At 38.9% G+C, this 17,821-nt stretch overlaps 1 protein-coding gene across 5 annotated transcripts in view; it reads right to left on the bottom strand.

Moving 5' to 3' along the window:
* Positions 1–17,821, bottom strand: part of LOC145674668 (coiled-coil domain-containing protein 102A) — a 93,810-nt gene that overhangs the window by 60,589 nt on the left and 15,400 nt on the right. For 4 of the 5 annotated variants that reach the window (XR_014129012.1, XR_014129011.1, XM_081744893.1 and 1 more), the window contains exons 3-4: positions 14,153–14,263; positions 8,921–9,726 (exon numbers count right to left, since the gene is read on the bottom strand). Coding sequence is in view for 3 of the 5 variants with exons in the window: in XM_081744893.1 (XP_081601019.1) it covers positions 8,921–9,726; positions 14,153–14,263 (917 nt within the window). In the remaining 2 variants the exon portion in view is untranslated. Of the gene's footprint in view, positions 1–3,381; positions 5,804–8,920; positions 9,727–14,152; positions 14,264–17,821 lie in introns of those variants that run through there. The other variant, XM_081744894.1, reaches the window with a different exon arrangement.

Raw genomic sequence — 17,821 nt, 5'->3', positions numbered from 1 at the left:
AGCGTGGTGGATTTGGGGACCACCACTAGCCTTAGGGCTCAAATGTCTCGGCCGTGAAACTAGGAGCAGACATCTTGGTGTATTCGAATATGTTAGACACCTCGCGCCAATTCCCAGTGTTCGTTTCAGAGCTAGGAACTTGGCTCATCCATCCTCATCTCAACATTTTCTGAGGCTAACGAACTTGGCTGCAATTTTTGCACCTCTGGTGTTTTTGTTCAGATGTCATTATTACAGGACCGTCTGAAAAGTGCAATTTTAAAACAAAACACTGCTTAAATACAAATTCCAGTTTTAATAGCAAGTAACGAAACTTATGTTCATTGTGCTTGAAACTAAAATTAAGGTCGCGCTCCCTAGTGTATATATGATTAGCGTACGAGCTTTGAGGCGGGAGACCTGGCTTGAATTTTCGATAGGAACTCAAAGGTTCAGATTCTACGTTAAACTGTAGGTTCATGTCTCGTACAGCCTTATCTCAGTATTTGTCTGGCGTGTTTCGAGAGAAACTAAAGGAAAAAATGAAATTAAATCTTTGAGTTTTACGTCCCACGGTTATGCCGGTTAGGCTAAAGGAGACGGTGATGATGAGTAATGAATGAAATGGTGGAATGAAGAAAGTGGGAGAAAACGGGAGAACCCCGAGAAAACCCACGAGCACGGTGTTTGTCCAGCACAAAGTCCACACGGCGCAAGCTGGGATCGAACCAGGGACCTCAAGCACCGGAGGTGAATTCTCTACCAATGAGCCACCGCGCCCCCTTCGTGATATAGTGAGTAGTGTGGTGTTGGAGGAAGATGGAGAAGATGAAATGAACACAGAAAGTAACAAAGGAAGATGTTTTATAACGGATAGGAGAGAAGACGACACTTCTAGCCAGTATCCTTCGTAGAAAGGCCAATTGGATTGGACACATCTTGCGAAGAAATTGTCTTCTTCATACCGCCATAGAAAGAAAGATGGAAGGAAAGCGAAGAATGGGAAGAAAAAGAACATAACTGATCGGTGATTTGAAAAATAGAAGGAGATATTAAAAGTTAAAAGAAGAAGCTGAAACGAAGAATAAACATATTAAAGCCGAAATCTGAAATAATAATAATAACAAAAAAAAACACCTCATTAGTCCTAGGACGTGCCAAAAGTCAGAATAGGGTACTTAAAACAATTCGTGTGTGCGACAGGCTAGACGTTGGTAATACACAATCGGAGATCTCTAAGTTATCAACAAGAGCTCGTTGTGGGTATTGACAGCAGTGTCTAATACGATAACAGCATGCAAAACTCATGCTAAGGCATCGTCAAAGTAGAGGATTGGTTGTAGAGTACCAAGTTTAGGTAAGATAAATCTGCGAACGAATTGTAACTAAAAACCATAGGGCTAATGCAACACAATTGACTGCAGAATTCAATCCGACACATTTTTACAATCACAGTCGGACGAGAGCTGCACAACCTCAACCTCCGCGGTGAGGTTGCAACTGCAAGACCTCCCACCACTGCAGGCAATGCATTAGCGCGAAACAGGCAGCACCAAGAACATAAAATTTTACTTGATTAATTAAACAAATATTTATAATCGATTACCATTTGGGTGCCTATATTGGTACATTTTGATTATTTACGTACAAGAAGCTGCCAAGGAACAGGTGGTAGAATGTATAAAAGAACGAAAATGAAAACATAGTGAAATAAAAGAAGTTGCTGCAGAAACCCAAACTCGGCACTTAATGATGTACTTCGATGGTAGTGGGATGGTTAGATGTCATGGTTTTTGGTTCTATTCTCGACGAGGGCAGGCTTATCGATATGAACAAGGTAATAGGAGAGCAACTTGAATTCGAACAAAGGCCCAAGTGAATCAGAAATAATACGATTAATACTGCTCAGTTGATAGCTACGCGCCCCTTTTTTTATTGAACGTTTCTCGATTGTCTTTTACGTCTAAAGAAGACAACAGATTTTGAAATAATTGGTGAAATGAGAATGTGGAAGAAAATCTCCGAGAAAACCCACAAACAGGATGTTGTCCACCACAAACTCACTTGGGCCTGTATCGAACCAGGGGCACCTCATAACTGAATGTGTTGTAAAAGAAACGGAGGGGAGGGATGCCTGCCAATCACTACAATACGTTGTTTCTAGGTTTTCAACATCACTAATTACACTGTGGCCGGTAGTTGAAGGATGAATATCTTCTTAAATATTGCAAGTACCATTACTTTTGATATTTGGAAATCATGCGTTATAAATAATCTTGACATATTACGATTATACAATTAAGACTTGTTAAACATTGACTTATTGAAATACACACTGAGAAAGAACGGCAACGTTCTATAAAAAACTAATAGTGCCCAAGATCGAATAGTGCTTTCACATATGGGCTATGGCTGCACCTACATGGCTCTCTAGACTTGATTCTATTCTCAATTTCTTTATTGCCATAGTATACTTTTGTGTTCCCGCATTTCGAGTATTAACTATGGAGGAACTCTTACGACATCTTAATATCAAAACGCCGGGAGTACGCACAAATAACTCTGACCTGAAATTTCTTCCTAAGATAGTTAATGGGAACATAAAATCGGAAACACTACTTCATGAACTATCCTCAAGTGTCCCTTCCGTCAAAACCCGGAATATCCACCTATTCCATCTTGCCTGCAAGAGGTTGGCAATTATACACAGATTTCTTTTTCACAGAATACAGAACTACTATGCTCGTCTAACAACTGATGTGGACTTTTTTTTTTTTTTTCGAACTAACCGGTTTTTGACAGAGTAATTAAACGCATGTTGGCCAAATAATATTACTTTTGCACTCTTTGTTGACCCTTTTTTTCATTTCTATTCTTTTTTTACCCCTGTTTGTTAATCTTTCCCTGTGTAAATTGGCAAAGTGATGCTGTTTGTTAAAATGACAATTTGTTCCAATAAAATAATAAATTGGCACCAGATCTGCTGTCTCTATTGCTGCAAAGCCTTTGGTAACAGCACCTCCAAGGTATCACATGATCTGTACAACTGAAAAATTAAAATCTTTAAGTTTTACGTCCCACGGTTATGCCGGCTAAAGGAGACGGTGATGATGAGAAATGAATGAAATTGTGGAATGAAAAAAGTGAGAGGAAACGGAAGAACCCCGACAAAACCCACGCACACGGTGTTTGTCCACCACAAAGTTCACTTGGCGCGAGCTGGGATCGAATCAAGGACCCTATCATGGTGTCTAGCAAATTTCTCTGAGCAATTTCCCGACTTTTTCCAGACTTTTCCCGACCATTTCCAAATTTTTCCCGACTCATTATAAAAAAAAAAAAAAAATGTTTTCGTAAAATTAGGAAAGGTTGAATGTAATGAAAAAGTGTACAAGTTCTTACCTGATCATAGAATGTCTCCTTCTTCATATATGCAATGAAACAATCTAATCATGCAATTTTTTGATCTCCTCCTCTATGGTAGCAACCTGTTCCGACAACTGATTTACGATTTTCTGTTTCTTTGCTTCAAGTTCCTTTCGTCTCTGTTCTGTTCTTCTTTTTTCAGCGGCCCTGCGATCTTTTTCCGACATCACTTTTCTGCGGTGTTCTTCGGCTTCCTTGAATCTCGCGTATGCGTTTCTCATTGATAGAATCATCTGCTTTGGGATAGGAAGGGCTTGTATGCCACCAGCCTCATTGACAGCATCATACACTACACGCTGCGCCACTAAAGAATCCTCTGACAAATTTTCAACTAATATTTCCCTGTTTACCGAAAAACCCCTTTCTAATGCTGCATTACCGTGGGAAAGAATTAGGCATATCTTTACTATTTTGCACAGATATACATCATTTGGTGGTAACACACTCACCCAGAAGTCATCAAGTCTGTGTTCATTTCTTTTGTACGACTCCATTTTCTTCCGCACATGTGTCTGATCTACTAGAGCATTGTATTCTCTGTCTGCCTTTTCTGCATCAGATGCTGAGACAATATTACTCTGCACTAAAATTTCGAACGTTGCTCTCATTTGTTTAACAGCTTCTTCCTGTGAATGACCAACGGTTAAGGGATTAAGAAACGTCAGCGCTTTTGTAAGGGAATATTTTAGCGGGGACCTCTCCTGCAGCTTGGACACTAAATGTTGATAACATTCACGTACTTGCTTTCGGAAACTCAACATTTCCTTTTCACTAACTTCTGTACATCTCCTCAGTGCTGACCTAGTTGCATACCCAAGGTCAATTTCTTTGATACGAATTAAATTAATATATAAGTTTTCACTTTTCTCCATAACATCAATAGCATTGATACTCTTCTTGTCCATTATTTCTTTTTTAACGAAGCGAGACATCAATACTTTCAATAACTGAGTAAGGCTACCATGTAAAAATGGAGTCATAGGAGTGTCTGACTGATATTCAGTCAGGAAAGGCTCACAGTCCTCAGCAAGAGATTGAAAAAACGCTAATTTTGCATAGAGCAACTTGTCGTTCAAATTTCTAGCTACTATTCTGAAACTGTTACAGTTGGGTTCTTTGTCTGTTCCCTTAACCGTTTCAACATACTTTCTCACATGCGGTAATATTTCTTGGCTTCGCTTGGCTACCTTCGCATTTTCTACCCAACGAATATGGCAAAATGGAAGTGGAAACAATGACGAACCTGTTATTTCAGAATGCTGGGCACGCCTTGCTGGTACCATTTCGTACAAGTTATACAAGGCTCTAAGAAAAGAAATCAAATCCCATCCAGTTTTTTGTATACCAGTCTTAAAACCACCGTGAACAACGTGAAGACCACACGAGCCAAGTTCAAGGAGCTGTGGAGCGTCTGTACCAAGGGAGGCACAACGTTCCTCTTTCATTAGTCGTAAAAGCGCCCAATTTACATTTGGCCCATCCATTGAAACTTGCAAAAGCTTAAATGGATCAAGCGATTGCAATACATTCTGCAAACCTTGTAGTAGGTCTGTAGCTGTACTATGATCCATAAACACAGAATTCAAATACCGTGTTCTGACTCTGTTCGTGTTATCGTCCCAGAAGCGTACACTTACATCCATTTGGGTTCTTTGCGCAACACTATTTAAACTTTCATCAAATCCAATGACATAATGTTCGCACTCTTGTAATATGGATTTAAGTTCACGTTGAAAGTATGGACACAATCCGTACACGATGCTATATGACACTTTATCCTTGTGCAATTTCATCTCGCTAGCAATTGCACTGTCTGGAAACATCCTAGTGAAAAGAAGAACACTACTTTCAGCACTGCGTAAAGAGTTGTGATTCATCACCTCGTTTATACACCACAAAATCTCCGCCTGTGTGACTATCTTTTAGTTTATATTTGTCCAGGGTCGAAGTAGACCTACGAGTGGGAGAGCATGTTTCGCTGGATGAGCATGGAACAGGACCAGTGCTGGTGCCAGGTTGATCTACATTTAATGAAGACGCAGGAACATCTGAAATTTCTTTAGGTTTTGTTGGGAAATGATATGTCATTGCGTAAGTCTTCTGTCGAGTCGCTGCAAGGTTTTGATGCTTCTTGCTCTTTGAATGACTGGTAAGAGCTGTACGTCCCATGGTGCCAAACGAAAATGTGGTATGACACCACACACATTCTGCAGTTAACTTCGTCTTCCCTTCTTTTACCCAGGGAAATTCATCTTTCCACCTTTCTTGAAAATTCGTTGACGGCATGATGTGCGTCAGACTCTGAAAACACAAAAAATAAATCATGGCAAAACTACACGAGTATGTTCGGTGCTGAGCTAGTTCGTGGCCTAATTGACGATTACGTAAATAAATGCTAACCTAACCTAACCTAACGTAAATTAAACTTACTTCAAACTGTTTACCAAACGTTTCAACCAAATCTTGCTAGTTTTTTTTTTTTTTTTTTTTTTTGTCCAAATTTCCACGTGGTTGGCCTACACTCTCCAACATAAAAAAAAGAAAAAAGGTAAGATGGCTTTGAGTGTTTCTACATGTACAAGCACAGGAAAGATGAGTGACTTTTTCTTCAGACAGACATTAAATAAAGTACCTAACAAGAATTATAATATTTTTGAGATATTACGGGCACAGAATTGTGCTTGGTTCAGGGCTTAGAAATATGACCGGTTCTTACTAATATAGAGGCTCCCCTTATAGCTGGATCATTTTCGATGTTACCCTTAGTGTCACTTGCGTCACTTCCACTAATTTCATCATCGACTTCCGATTACACTTCAATATTGTCATCGGACTCTCTGAAATTACCTACAGAATCATAATCTTCTTCTAATGTGTTGAGTACGTAATGTAAGTCTATAAACTTGCTTGAACCTGCACACACTTTCGACATCATGCAATTAAACAAATATGCACGCAAAGTATCTGAAACAAATTTCGTCAAAATTTGAATTTCACATACGTAAATACACAGGTGGGGTGCTGGAGAACCCCACCTCTTGAATATATTCTCTTCTGAAACGAGACAATTTGCTTCAGACCCACCACCGTGAATGTCATGCTTCAAAATGAGAATACACGGAAGCACCAACCAATGTGCCTGAGAACAAAGCCACAATGGCGATGAGTATAACGTCTGGGGTGCTCCAGCACCCCCCTGTGTATTCCAGGGTTAACGTTAATTAAGTCAGGTTTAAAATATACTAGAATTCTTAACGTTACACTTACTGTTCTGCACAAAGTAAAATCTTGCCCACCTTGTGTATTAGTTCAAGTTACTACATTCTAATAACTTGTTTTTAAATTTTAAAAAATGATTGGTAATAGTATACAACAGTACCTCATGATCTGTGCGCGTGGATACTTCCTACTGTTGCACTACGTATAAAAATGATTTTATTACATTTAGAAGTAGTAAGAAGCATCCACGTGCACGTGACATGCGATATATGTTTCAAATCCCCCACATATACTCATACACTACGTACAAGGGCACATTATTATTCTTCGCATACTATAAAACACAACGAAACGCAACGCAAACCGACGTACATTTTATTTTATATTACTCAGTAATTAAATGGAAGTCGCCTTGTTACCTCATTTTCAAGTTCCTATATCCTCAATGAATAATCCTTAAAAGACTGCACTTCGTGAGTCCTCGCTAAATGATGAGGCACTGTCGTATACTATAACCAATGATTTATTTTGAGCAGAATATTTCAAACATATTACTGTCTTTAGGTAAAACTTTGCTTAGGTCTTTTGTTGTTGTTGTTATTGTAATAGTTGGTAAAATAAACTTATTTATGACGGCAGGAATGTTGAATACTCAAAATTGACATGCCTGTAATTCATGGCAAAGAAAGAAATGGCAAGTGGTTTGCCGTGACATTAAAACAACTAGCCTTTAAAGTGTTGAATTATTTACAAAATCATTGCCCAGGTAAACTTACCTATACGTGAAAAACAATCCAACACGCAAAAACCTTTACTCTTGAAACGCAAAAACCCACAGACAAAGGATATACAGACCGCAAACTCCGCGGCAAACTGGAAATTTCGGGAACAGTAGCGCCGCTGCACCAACGACGACGGAACTAATCAGTCGATCTCACGCCAACTTCGAGGCTTTGTCTCACTGGGCGCGGGTTAGGATACTAGCACGTGGTGGAAGAGTGGCTGCGAGCACAGACAAAGGATATCCTTTGTCTGTGCACACACTCGCAGCCACAGGAGGAATTTCTATATTTTTATTTAAAACTATTACTCTTTGGCTCCTTTACTTGCATTTGGGGAACAGCTTTTTATGTTGACGTATTTTGCAGAACTTGGGCATTTTCAGTGAACTCGAAAAAAAGGGAAAAAAGAAAAATCTGATTTATATATACACACACACACACACACACACATATATATATATATATATATATATATATATATATATATATATATAGATATATATATATATATATAAAGCTGGAAAGGAATGTCAAATCCAGAGGCAGTACAAGAAAAGCTGAACACAAGCTAGCTAATCATTCTGCACTGCGTCTAACACTTGTGATTCAAAGCAGACGAAAACAGTCCCCTGGTTACTATGACAACCCATGACGTCACGTTCACAGACCGATGGCAGCGCCATCTCACCCGGGACGACACATCGTTCCACCCACCCGAGCGCTGATTGGCTCTTTCGCTGTGCAGACGATAAAAACTGATTTCCATTGCACATATTGGAAGTTTGCGGTCTGTATATCCTTTGTCTGTGCAAAAACCTTTCTGCTGTCAGCAAACACTGTTGTCAACCACTCACTCACCACTCTTCTTCCCCCAGCACCACAGCAGGAGACAAACCGCGCGCCTCACATAAATCGCAGAAAATTCACGGTGTACGAGATGCAACGCGTACCACATGACCGCTTCTACGTAGAAAATAGAAAAACGGTTGAGATGGATCGCGGTATATTTAGGAACACATTAAAAAAAAATAAAATGTAAAAGTATTACATCGCGATGCATTTAGGAACGCGAGGTTTATCGGAGTTGCTCCGACAAGCGTCAGCATCATTTCCAACATGTGGAATTTAATTCCATTTTTCCCGACTTTTTTCGCAAATTCCAGACAAATCCCCGAATTCCCGACCATTTTTTAAATTTAAGACAAATTCCCGACTTTCCCGATTTTCCCGACTGCTAGACACCCTGCCTATGCACCAAAAATGAACGCTCTACCACTGAGCCACCGCGGCCCCTCTGTGTAACTGTCAGGTACCGGCTCCTTAATTGAACAGCGTGTACTACCTAGTTGGAGGATACAATCCGATCAGATAGCTTTCCACGTGGGCTCGGAATGTTGTTGTTATTAATATCACTATGGGTTTAAGTATTTAAACAAAATTATTGGTAGAAAAGGTCTTTTAAAAAATATAAATAGTGTCATATAATCCATGAAATCAAGGAAAGTGTTACTTACTCTCTTTCCACCTGAATGGTCTTCGTAGCTTCATCTAACCGAAGTTGCAACATGGACATCTTTTGCTGCAAATGCTCCTCTTCGGAAGGCGCCAGCTCTGTTTTAACAGGCGAAGATCCGCCATTTTTCTCCCCTTTACTATCACTATTGGCAACACTAACTGTCCCCTGAGAGTCTTGTGAATTCTTCGTTTCACTCACTTTATCCTCTTGTAAAGACATCACTTCACATTTACTTAAATCCTCCGCAGTGTCCCCTTGTTCACTGTCTACCACATTCTCTTTGGCACAATACTTCTCCACAGCATGTTTCGGAACCGCGCCTTGTAGGATGTATTCCTCAATGCACACGTCTTTATCAGTACACCTCCGTTCCAAAGTGATTTCACTCGCAGAATCCCGTTCACTCACCTCACGCTCTGGTCTGGAATGAAATAAACTATTTAAAAACTCAAAATCCACGTTGCTACCATTGTTGGCACTATTTACATATTTCACACTCTCCTGCACACTCACTGAGTCACGGTGACTGACCGGTTCCCCGTCACTCCCTTTATCGGAGTCCTTCGATGGCACATCTCGTTCAGGATCTTCGTTCTCGAACGATTCCGACACTTTGAGTAGTTCCCACTGGGTATGTTTCAGCAAAATTTGTTGTATTCGTTCCATTTCTTTCTTTAGTTTCTCGTTTTCAATCTCCAGCTCTTGCTTCTCCCGTTTGAATGAATTGGTATCTTTCAAAGCTGCCTCCAATTTTGACCTCAGCATCTTCGATTCTTCTCGGGCTTTGTTACGCTCGTTTCGAACCTACAATTTAGAAGAAAGCATCAATCTCACTTGATAAGGACAATACTAGTGAACAGTAAGAAATTTGCAAAACTAAATTCATTACGGGTATTTACCAGACTAATAACAGAAGTCTACAGCCCTCTATGAAATATATTTGAAATGAAATCTTTCAGTTTAACGCCCCACGATTATGCGTTTTAAACTAAGGGAGACGGATGATTAAAGCAAGTGAATGATTATGGAAGAATTGATGGAATGAAATGTGGGAGGAAACGGGAGTAAACCAAGAAAAATCCACGGACACGATGTTGTCTACCGCAAACTCACATGGTCAGGGATCGAACAAACGTTTTCTTGAACTAGATGTGAGGGCTCTAGATACAACTGTTGCCCCCCTCTCCGTAACTCTCCTTGGGTACTGTAAGCATACTCATTGCTAATTCTTCTTCTGAATACCCATGTTAAATACATGTTTCACAAATGATTCTACATTAATTCAGCCGTTTCACAAAATAACGTCTAAATATTTCCTACGTATATCACAATAAAACCAGTTAATTTGGTCACACTCGAAGTTGACTACCTGCGTATCTTAAACTTGGCCCAAATATAACAGGTTTCTCAATATATTTCAAATATCAAAATAATCTGTGTATAATAGCCACTAAAATTAGTATGTTTTTTTACATATATATTTCGTAACGTTAACTTTCACATTTGATATATATGCAGGCCCGTATTTACGGAGGGACTATAAAGGAGCCGGGGCCCAGGGCGGAAAATCTTCAAATGCGGTATATTTAAATAATCCAGATTGAAGGATGGCATTCCGCGAAAAAGGCTGTCCACGAAAGAGAAATTTAAGGAAGATCTATACTGAAAACACTATTGGTACAATTCTGGCCACAAAAAAGTGGAATTGCCATCCAAATGCTAAGTCCGAAAAAATAACCGTAGATTCCTACGAATTCCGTTTAGGTCTGGCTCTTTTCCCCTGCATTTTTGCCACAGTCAGAGGATGGAAACTGAAGGATAATTTTGCAATATGCATATTATAATTTTGTTGTGGACAAACAAATTACTAAACAAGAATTTTAGGAATGATCCAAAAAATGGATCAAAAACTTGCGATCTTGGCCAAGAATTTTAGGAATGATCAAAAAAAAAAAAAAAAAAAAAACGCATGAAAAGGTTGCGATCTTGGCCAATAATTAGTTTTTGGATCATGTGCTACAAAATTTTTGAACAGCCCGTAAATCGAGTTTTCGTACCTTTTACGGAATAAGCACGGAATAGGTTTTGGCTACGTTGTATATAGCTCTGCAGATATAAAACGTCTAAGAAAATGTTTAATATGCGTAGTCAAGCCCAAACTATCACTTAACTCAGTATGATGTGCTTATTCTGTAAAAGATACGAAAACTCAATGAACGGCCCCTAAATCGAGTTTTCTTATTTCTTAAGGATTAAGGATTAAGCCAAGAAAATTTTTGCCTGAAATATATTGATCCAAAAACAGAAAATTACGGTAATTTTAAGTCGCAAATGTTTCACTGCCAATTCGAGTGTCCCCAAAACATATCTTTGTCCAGTTACGTACCTCCCTCAGAGCCAAAAGTAAGAAGTAATTTATGAAAAACCCATTGAAGTCAGCAGCGTGAAAGCAAGAATATTCGAAAACATTCTGTTGTTTTCTGGTATAACGTGGCATTCATCTGATTCATCTTTTGTATAGACAGTTGAGGGAGAACTATATTTGAAATGAAATCTTTCAGTTTAACATACCGCGATTATGACCCATCAAAGTTGGGGCTTGAACTTAACGTAAAGTGCTGAAAAACTTTGGATTGATATGGGGTGATTGTTTATTACATGTGAACTTTATGCTTTTTTTTTCTTTCTTTTAACACTTTAATTGAAGCGTGATACCACGTTGGTCTCACATAAAATATTACCTTACGGCCACGTTGGTGTCAGGTTGGTCTCACACAACTTGTTAGCTTATAGCCTGTGGTGACTCACTTCTCTCACTTTTTACATTAAAAGCTATTGCAGTGTATAATAGTAGGCCTGGTAGCACGAGAAACAACCTTGATTTGCGGAACTGTGAGTCCAACGTCCGGACACAATCGGCTATTTGCGTGGTGACATTCTGGTCTCACGCGGCTATTAAGCCTATTCCGGACGGCGGTCTATCTGGAACCACGTGAGACCAACGTATCAACACAAGAAAGTATCAATACTACATAGTACCGATACTACAGAATTACGTAAAATAAATGAATTATTACTTAGAAGAGCACACACAAATCAAAAAACAAGAAAATTCATTTTGGCTATAGGAGATATTTTTGTTGCGATGTAAGTGCCACTTAAGCCGTTAACAGATGCTGTCTACAAACGATCAAGATGTTTCTGCTTACCTCTCTATATTCCATGCTTGCACTTCCTAAATATATACCTGTTCTGTAGTAATAGTATTTTGACTAGACGAAATAATATTTAAGTTTACGTAAAGTTTAGCGCCTATAAGGCGCGAACATTAATACAACCTCTCGTGAACAATGAAGAAACATTTCGTTGATAATACTACACTCCTTTGAGAAGATAGCAACAAATTTACAAACTCTATTTGGTTCTTCCTAGTATTCTTTCAATCACAATAACAGATTAGCGCTTAATCAATTACTTGAAAATAAATGTAAGTAAATAATGCATATTCACTATCATAGAAACTCAGACAATCTTAAAGAAAAAAAAAAGAAAAAGAAAAAAGAGCAAATTAATACATCAATTCGAAACATGCTTTTAAACTTCTCGTCCACAGGGGAAAAAAAATCTTGAATTATTACCAGATGAACAGCAAAATTGGAAGCAGAACATCAACTCTAGCTAATAAATCGTTATCAATCCTTCGATTATAGTATATATACGTATAGTAGACTTCCGAGTATCCGGCTCACGACTAGCCGGTCTAGTTTTCTTTTATCGTAATTAAATGAGGAAGGCAAGGCTTTGCATTGGCAACATTGTCGATTGGAAGCGGGCGTCTGTTACGATCCTCCTACGTGCCGTGTGCAAAATACAAATTGTGACAGGAAAAGAGCAGCGTTCTACTCCTTGTTCACTGTTTCTTCAATGTGTAATGGACCTCAATACAGTACGATTGCCGCTGTTCCTGATTATAACTGTACAGTATGTATAGTACTGTATTCGTAAATTGTTCTTGGGGTATGCTTAATTTTTAAGTGTACTACAGTAAAGATTTGAAGATGGGTGATAAACGAAAAGAAGTTGTAGTAACTGTAGAGGAGATTATTCACAGAACTCTGGCCTATCCGGCTTTTTTGTTATCCGGCCTGCCCTTCCGCACAGTAGGCCGGATACTCGGGAACATAAAGCTGTCCTTGTTACACACTCTCATTCTTCTACTATTCGACTATTGTGACTCTGTATGTGGACCAGCCCTCACAAAATCCTTAGCAATGTAAATCCAAAAAGTACAAAATGCCTGCATGAGACTTACCTATAAAAACAGAAATCTGAACATATTCTACCCTTACTAAACAAGAACAAATTCTAACAATGTCAAGAAGGTGGTTGTTGCATCTACACTGCCAGATACGTAAAGTACAATAACGCCCTCTGCCAGGATACTGCCAGTGTACAATAATGGTTCCTTTTACTTTAAAACCAAGCTCATGTTTCGAAATGAAATCCATTCATATCAAACAAAAAATCCTCGAACACTCGGACATCCCACAGCACACACTAACAAAAGCATTTTTTCTCGTGTATATGCGAGATTTCTGTATATTTTCATGCAACATATTCTTGTGTTTTTAATGTATTCATTTGTTAGATTAGGTGGTACAGCAGCCTACGGTTGAGCCTTGCCTCATGAATAAAGACATTTTCAATTCAATTCAATTATGAAAGAGAGGAAGTCGGTGCCACTGTATTTATACCAAACACTTCCTCACAGCTTTTTTGATTCTTATTTTGATCTTCTAGTTCAGAATTTAGTGTGATGTTATTAGAATTGGGTGTTGACCACATAACTGTATATCAAACACCCGTCTTTAATTTGTTCGTTTGTTTCTGAACTATTAAATGCAGGATAACCAGAGGGAAAAAAGATCGGGGTATCTTTAATGAACTAATTGGTCTATAAAGAAATCAAATATTACTATCAGCGACACATGCCGCGAAATAGCTCCCACGAATTATGTGAAAAGAGATATCAATGCTGCAAAACATTTGTAGCACATAACAAGCAACTAATGCATCGAAATATCTGTTTTACCTATGATTTGCAAGGCTTTTAGGACACTACAATAATGATAAATTAAAAAGTCTAAGGATTAGCTACATAGCTAATAATAAACAAATTACAATTAGAATAACAGAGTGAGTGTCATTTCTCAGTGTTAACCATATTTACCTTGCTCCACTTCTCTCTCCAATTCGCCGTGCAATCTGACCACCAACGCATCGTCTTTTCCATCTGTGCAGCACGCGCTCGGGCCTCTTCCAGCTCTCGCTGACGCAGAGCCTGATAAGAAACGGAAACAGTTTTGACACGTCAAACATAACAATTCCATACACATATGAATAGAAAGTTTCAGAAATCTTGAAAAACACGCATCAGAAAATAAGAAAGCCGATCGGCAAGTCAATAAAATATGAGTAACGTTAAGAAGGTGTTAAGTCATGATTTCAGTTTCATGATATACATACACACTATCAGCAAGGAGACTTGATATAACTCTTCTAGCGTTGCAAAATTCGCATCTATATATACTACTTCTGAACACGTCGTCGGATACCCCTACCAATACATGGTGTTCCCGGTGTACGCATACCAGGAACTGTGATCTAATGAGAGTAAGCTGCTCAGTGACCCTGAGCGTTGGTGGTAGTTCGATTTGCCTTAGTATGGTGCACTAGCTGAGTGATTTCGAAAGAGGCGTCGTCACTGAATGTCACATATCAGGTTTATCAGTATAGGCCATCAAAGCCCAAGGCAACGAACGGTTGGTGACGTAACAATGAAGCGGATCTGTGCAAGGTTGGGTTGATTTTGAGTTTAACGTTCCGTTCAGCAGCGTGGATCTGTGCAAGGATCACCATTGTAGAGAAATGGCCTAGTGCGGGAAAAGGTGGTACGCTTGAATCACTACCAACCGGCGAATGTCAATCACCAAGAGTTCCAAAGGGCGACAGGAACATTCCTCTAATTCTATGGGAGAACAGCTACACACAAGCCTAACATCACTTGAACCAACCTAGCGGCTCCAGCAGCATGGTGTAATGCCCACAAAATATGGCAGTGCATCAACGGAAGAACTTGGGTATAGCGCCAACCCGGAAAATGCTCTTCAGCTGACTGTGTTGTGCCTACAGAGAAGGTCGGTGGTAGTAGTGGTGTTACGATTTGGGGTATTTTCTGCTAGCATGGGCTAAGTTTGCTGCTCGTCGTCCCTAGTAGGGTGAATAGTCCACAGCACCTTAACATTTTGAACAATTCAGTGCTTCCGACACTGAGGCAGTTCTCCAGAATGGGCCAATGTTCCTATCAACATAACAATGCTTTCTGACACCACTATGAGATGATATACAAAAATTATGTACAACGACTGAACTAGCATGTTGAAAGTCCCAATCTCAACCCAACTCAACACCTTTGGGATGAACTGAAACTCCGTTTTAGGTCACGTCCGAATTCTCCGGAAGCGCTGGTTGTCGCCTTGAGGAAGGAAAAAGGCGGCTGTAACATCTGATGTTGATGAGACTGGTGGAAAGCGCTTTTAGACCGGCGCATGGTGTGATCCAGACATCTGAAGGTGAGATACTTTATTAGGTAAGTCGTCAATTTTCTCGTTCTGCCAGATATCAGGTTCTGGTGACTTCGTGAGAAATAATAGTGTGTGAAGAAATGCAAAATCTCACCAGATGTATAGTAATTTCGTCACGTCAAGAGAGAAATTATTCCTATTATCAGGAACTAGCCGAATACCCGTTCTTCACACGGGGAGAATACGTTTCATGTTGGATATAAAGGGGTGAATTTGGATTTAACCGGCATCGAAAGTGTCACTGTTCGTCTCAGCCACCCCGACAACTATGGATTCGGTATTAATATTGATCACTTTCGACCGTCTACCGTCAAAATGAAATGACAAAGAACATTCTAGGCCCGCCCTCATCTATGTGTAAAATTTGATCGAGATTGGTCGGGTGTTTCAAGAGTTAAGTCACAATCATAATGTCTTTCATTTTTATTTATATAGATTAAAGTAAGCCTTTCTTTCTCCTTCATTACATAATTTAACCTTTTCCATTCCTTCCTTTCTTCCTTTACGTCTTCCTTTCTTCATCATGTCTTCCTTTACGCTGGTAACAACCACCATCGACAGTTTCTGGAATTCGAAATAAGGCGTATTGAAATTTAGCTTCTTCGCGATTTTGGACAGCCCTAGCTCTGAAACTATGTACTTTTCGCCATAGGTCCATATGAACTTTTTCTCTTATTTTCATGTGAGGAATCACATCTTACAGTTTGTCGGTATAGTTCACTAGCACCCTGTATATACGTCTGAAATAGTAACAACATTATAGGTAAACTTTTATTTGAGATTAAAACACACTTCATTTGCGTTGTATCAAAAATTACCTTCATTTTATTCTAAATACAAACAACAACAACAACACAATATTTCGACTGACAAGATAGCAGAACTGTTAGAAGTTGATAAATCACAGAACACATTCGTCATACCTTGCATGGTTTAGTACACAGTCTCTAACGCTTACCATCTTCATTTGGTTGATTGTTTGGTTTCTCTACTCAGTGCTGTAGAATAATTTAGGAAAAACAACACAAAAAGGAAATTAAGGCGACGATATTGTTCAGTAACTTCACTTCCAACGCGAAATCGATTCGACTTCCCAGCCTTTCCAACTAACACGTATGAAATCAAGGTGTTGTATGGTTTCGCTCGTTGGACACCAAGAGAAAATATCGAATGTGTGCAAATGGAAATGTGTTGTGTTTAGTGAAAATTTTTATTTAACTAAAAATTCATTTTTCCATTTCTGCTCTATATATGTTCCGTATACGTTGCTTCTAAAAGAAATTCTGTCTTTGAAGTGTAAGAAGTTTAACTGCAAGGAACCCCTAAAGTTCTGTAAAATTTGCCACCTTCCACAAAGACAAGAAAAGTTGTATGCATACGGGGGGGGGGGGGGGGAACGTATTTACCGGCATATAAGACCCAACCCATTTTCTGTATTCAACTTTGAGGAAAAATTATATATATCTTAACTATATATAAAACTACATGAGCTGACATAAATTATTGAGCACTTCCTGTAGGGCTACAATGACTAAATTTGGCATGATTGTAGCTTTCCGGAACTAACCCACAGGAAAATTGCCAAAAGGTAATATTTTTAATTTTTAGGGGGTCTAAAGAGAGGATGAAAAATTTCCCCATGTTATCTAAATGAGACTTTTTTTTTCGGATATTTTAGGTACTTTGAAATTTGGTATGCTTGTATGTTTTCGTTAGCACTACCTAAGTAAATCAGTAAAAGTAGAAAGTTCAAACTTTAGAGTGGTTCTATGGGGAAGTGAAAACTCTTTCCCATATTATTTATATGGAACACCTTTTACATCCCCAAATTATTGAGCACTTCCTGTAGGGCTACAATGATTAAATTTGGCATGATTGTAGCTTTCCGGGACAAACTCAGAGAAAAATTGCCAAAAGTGAATATTTTTAACTTTTAGGGGGTCTAAACAGGGGATGAAGAATTTCCCCATGTTATTTAAATGGGCCTTTCTTTTTCTGGACCTATAATCTCATGTTTTAGATACTTAGAATTAAAATAAAAACTTGAAGTTCGGTATGCTTGTACGTTTTCGTTAGCACTACCTGAGTAGATCAATAAAAATTAAAAACATCCAAATTTAGAGTGGTTTTATGGGGAACTGAAAAATCTTTCCCATGTTATTTATATGGGACGTCTTCTACACCCCAAAATGTTCAGGCACTTCCGGAAGGATTAGAATGTCGAAATTTGGCATGATTGTAGCTCTCCAGGACTA

Source organism: Thermobia domestica, chromosome 17, assembly GCF_964235325.1.
Source record: "Thermobia domestica chromosome 17, izTheDome1.hap1.1, whole genome shotgun sequence".
Taxonomy (NCBI): Eukaryota; Metazoa; Arthropoda; class Insecta; order Zygentoma; family Lepismatidae; genus Thermobia; species Thermobia domestica.
This window is presented reverse-complemented; position numbering and strand designations above follow the sequence as displayed.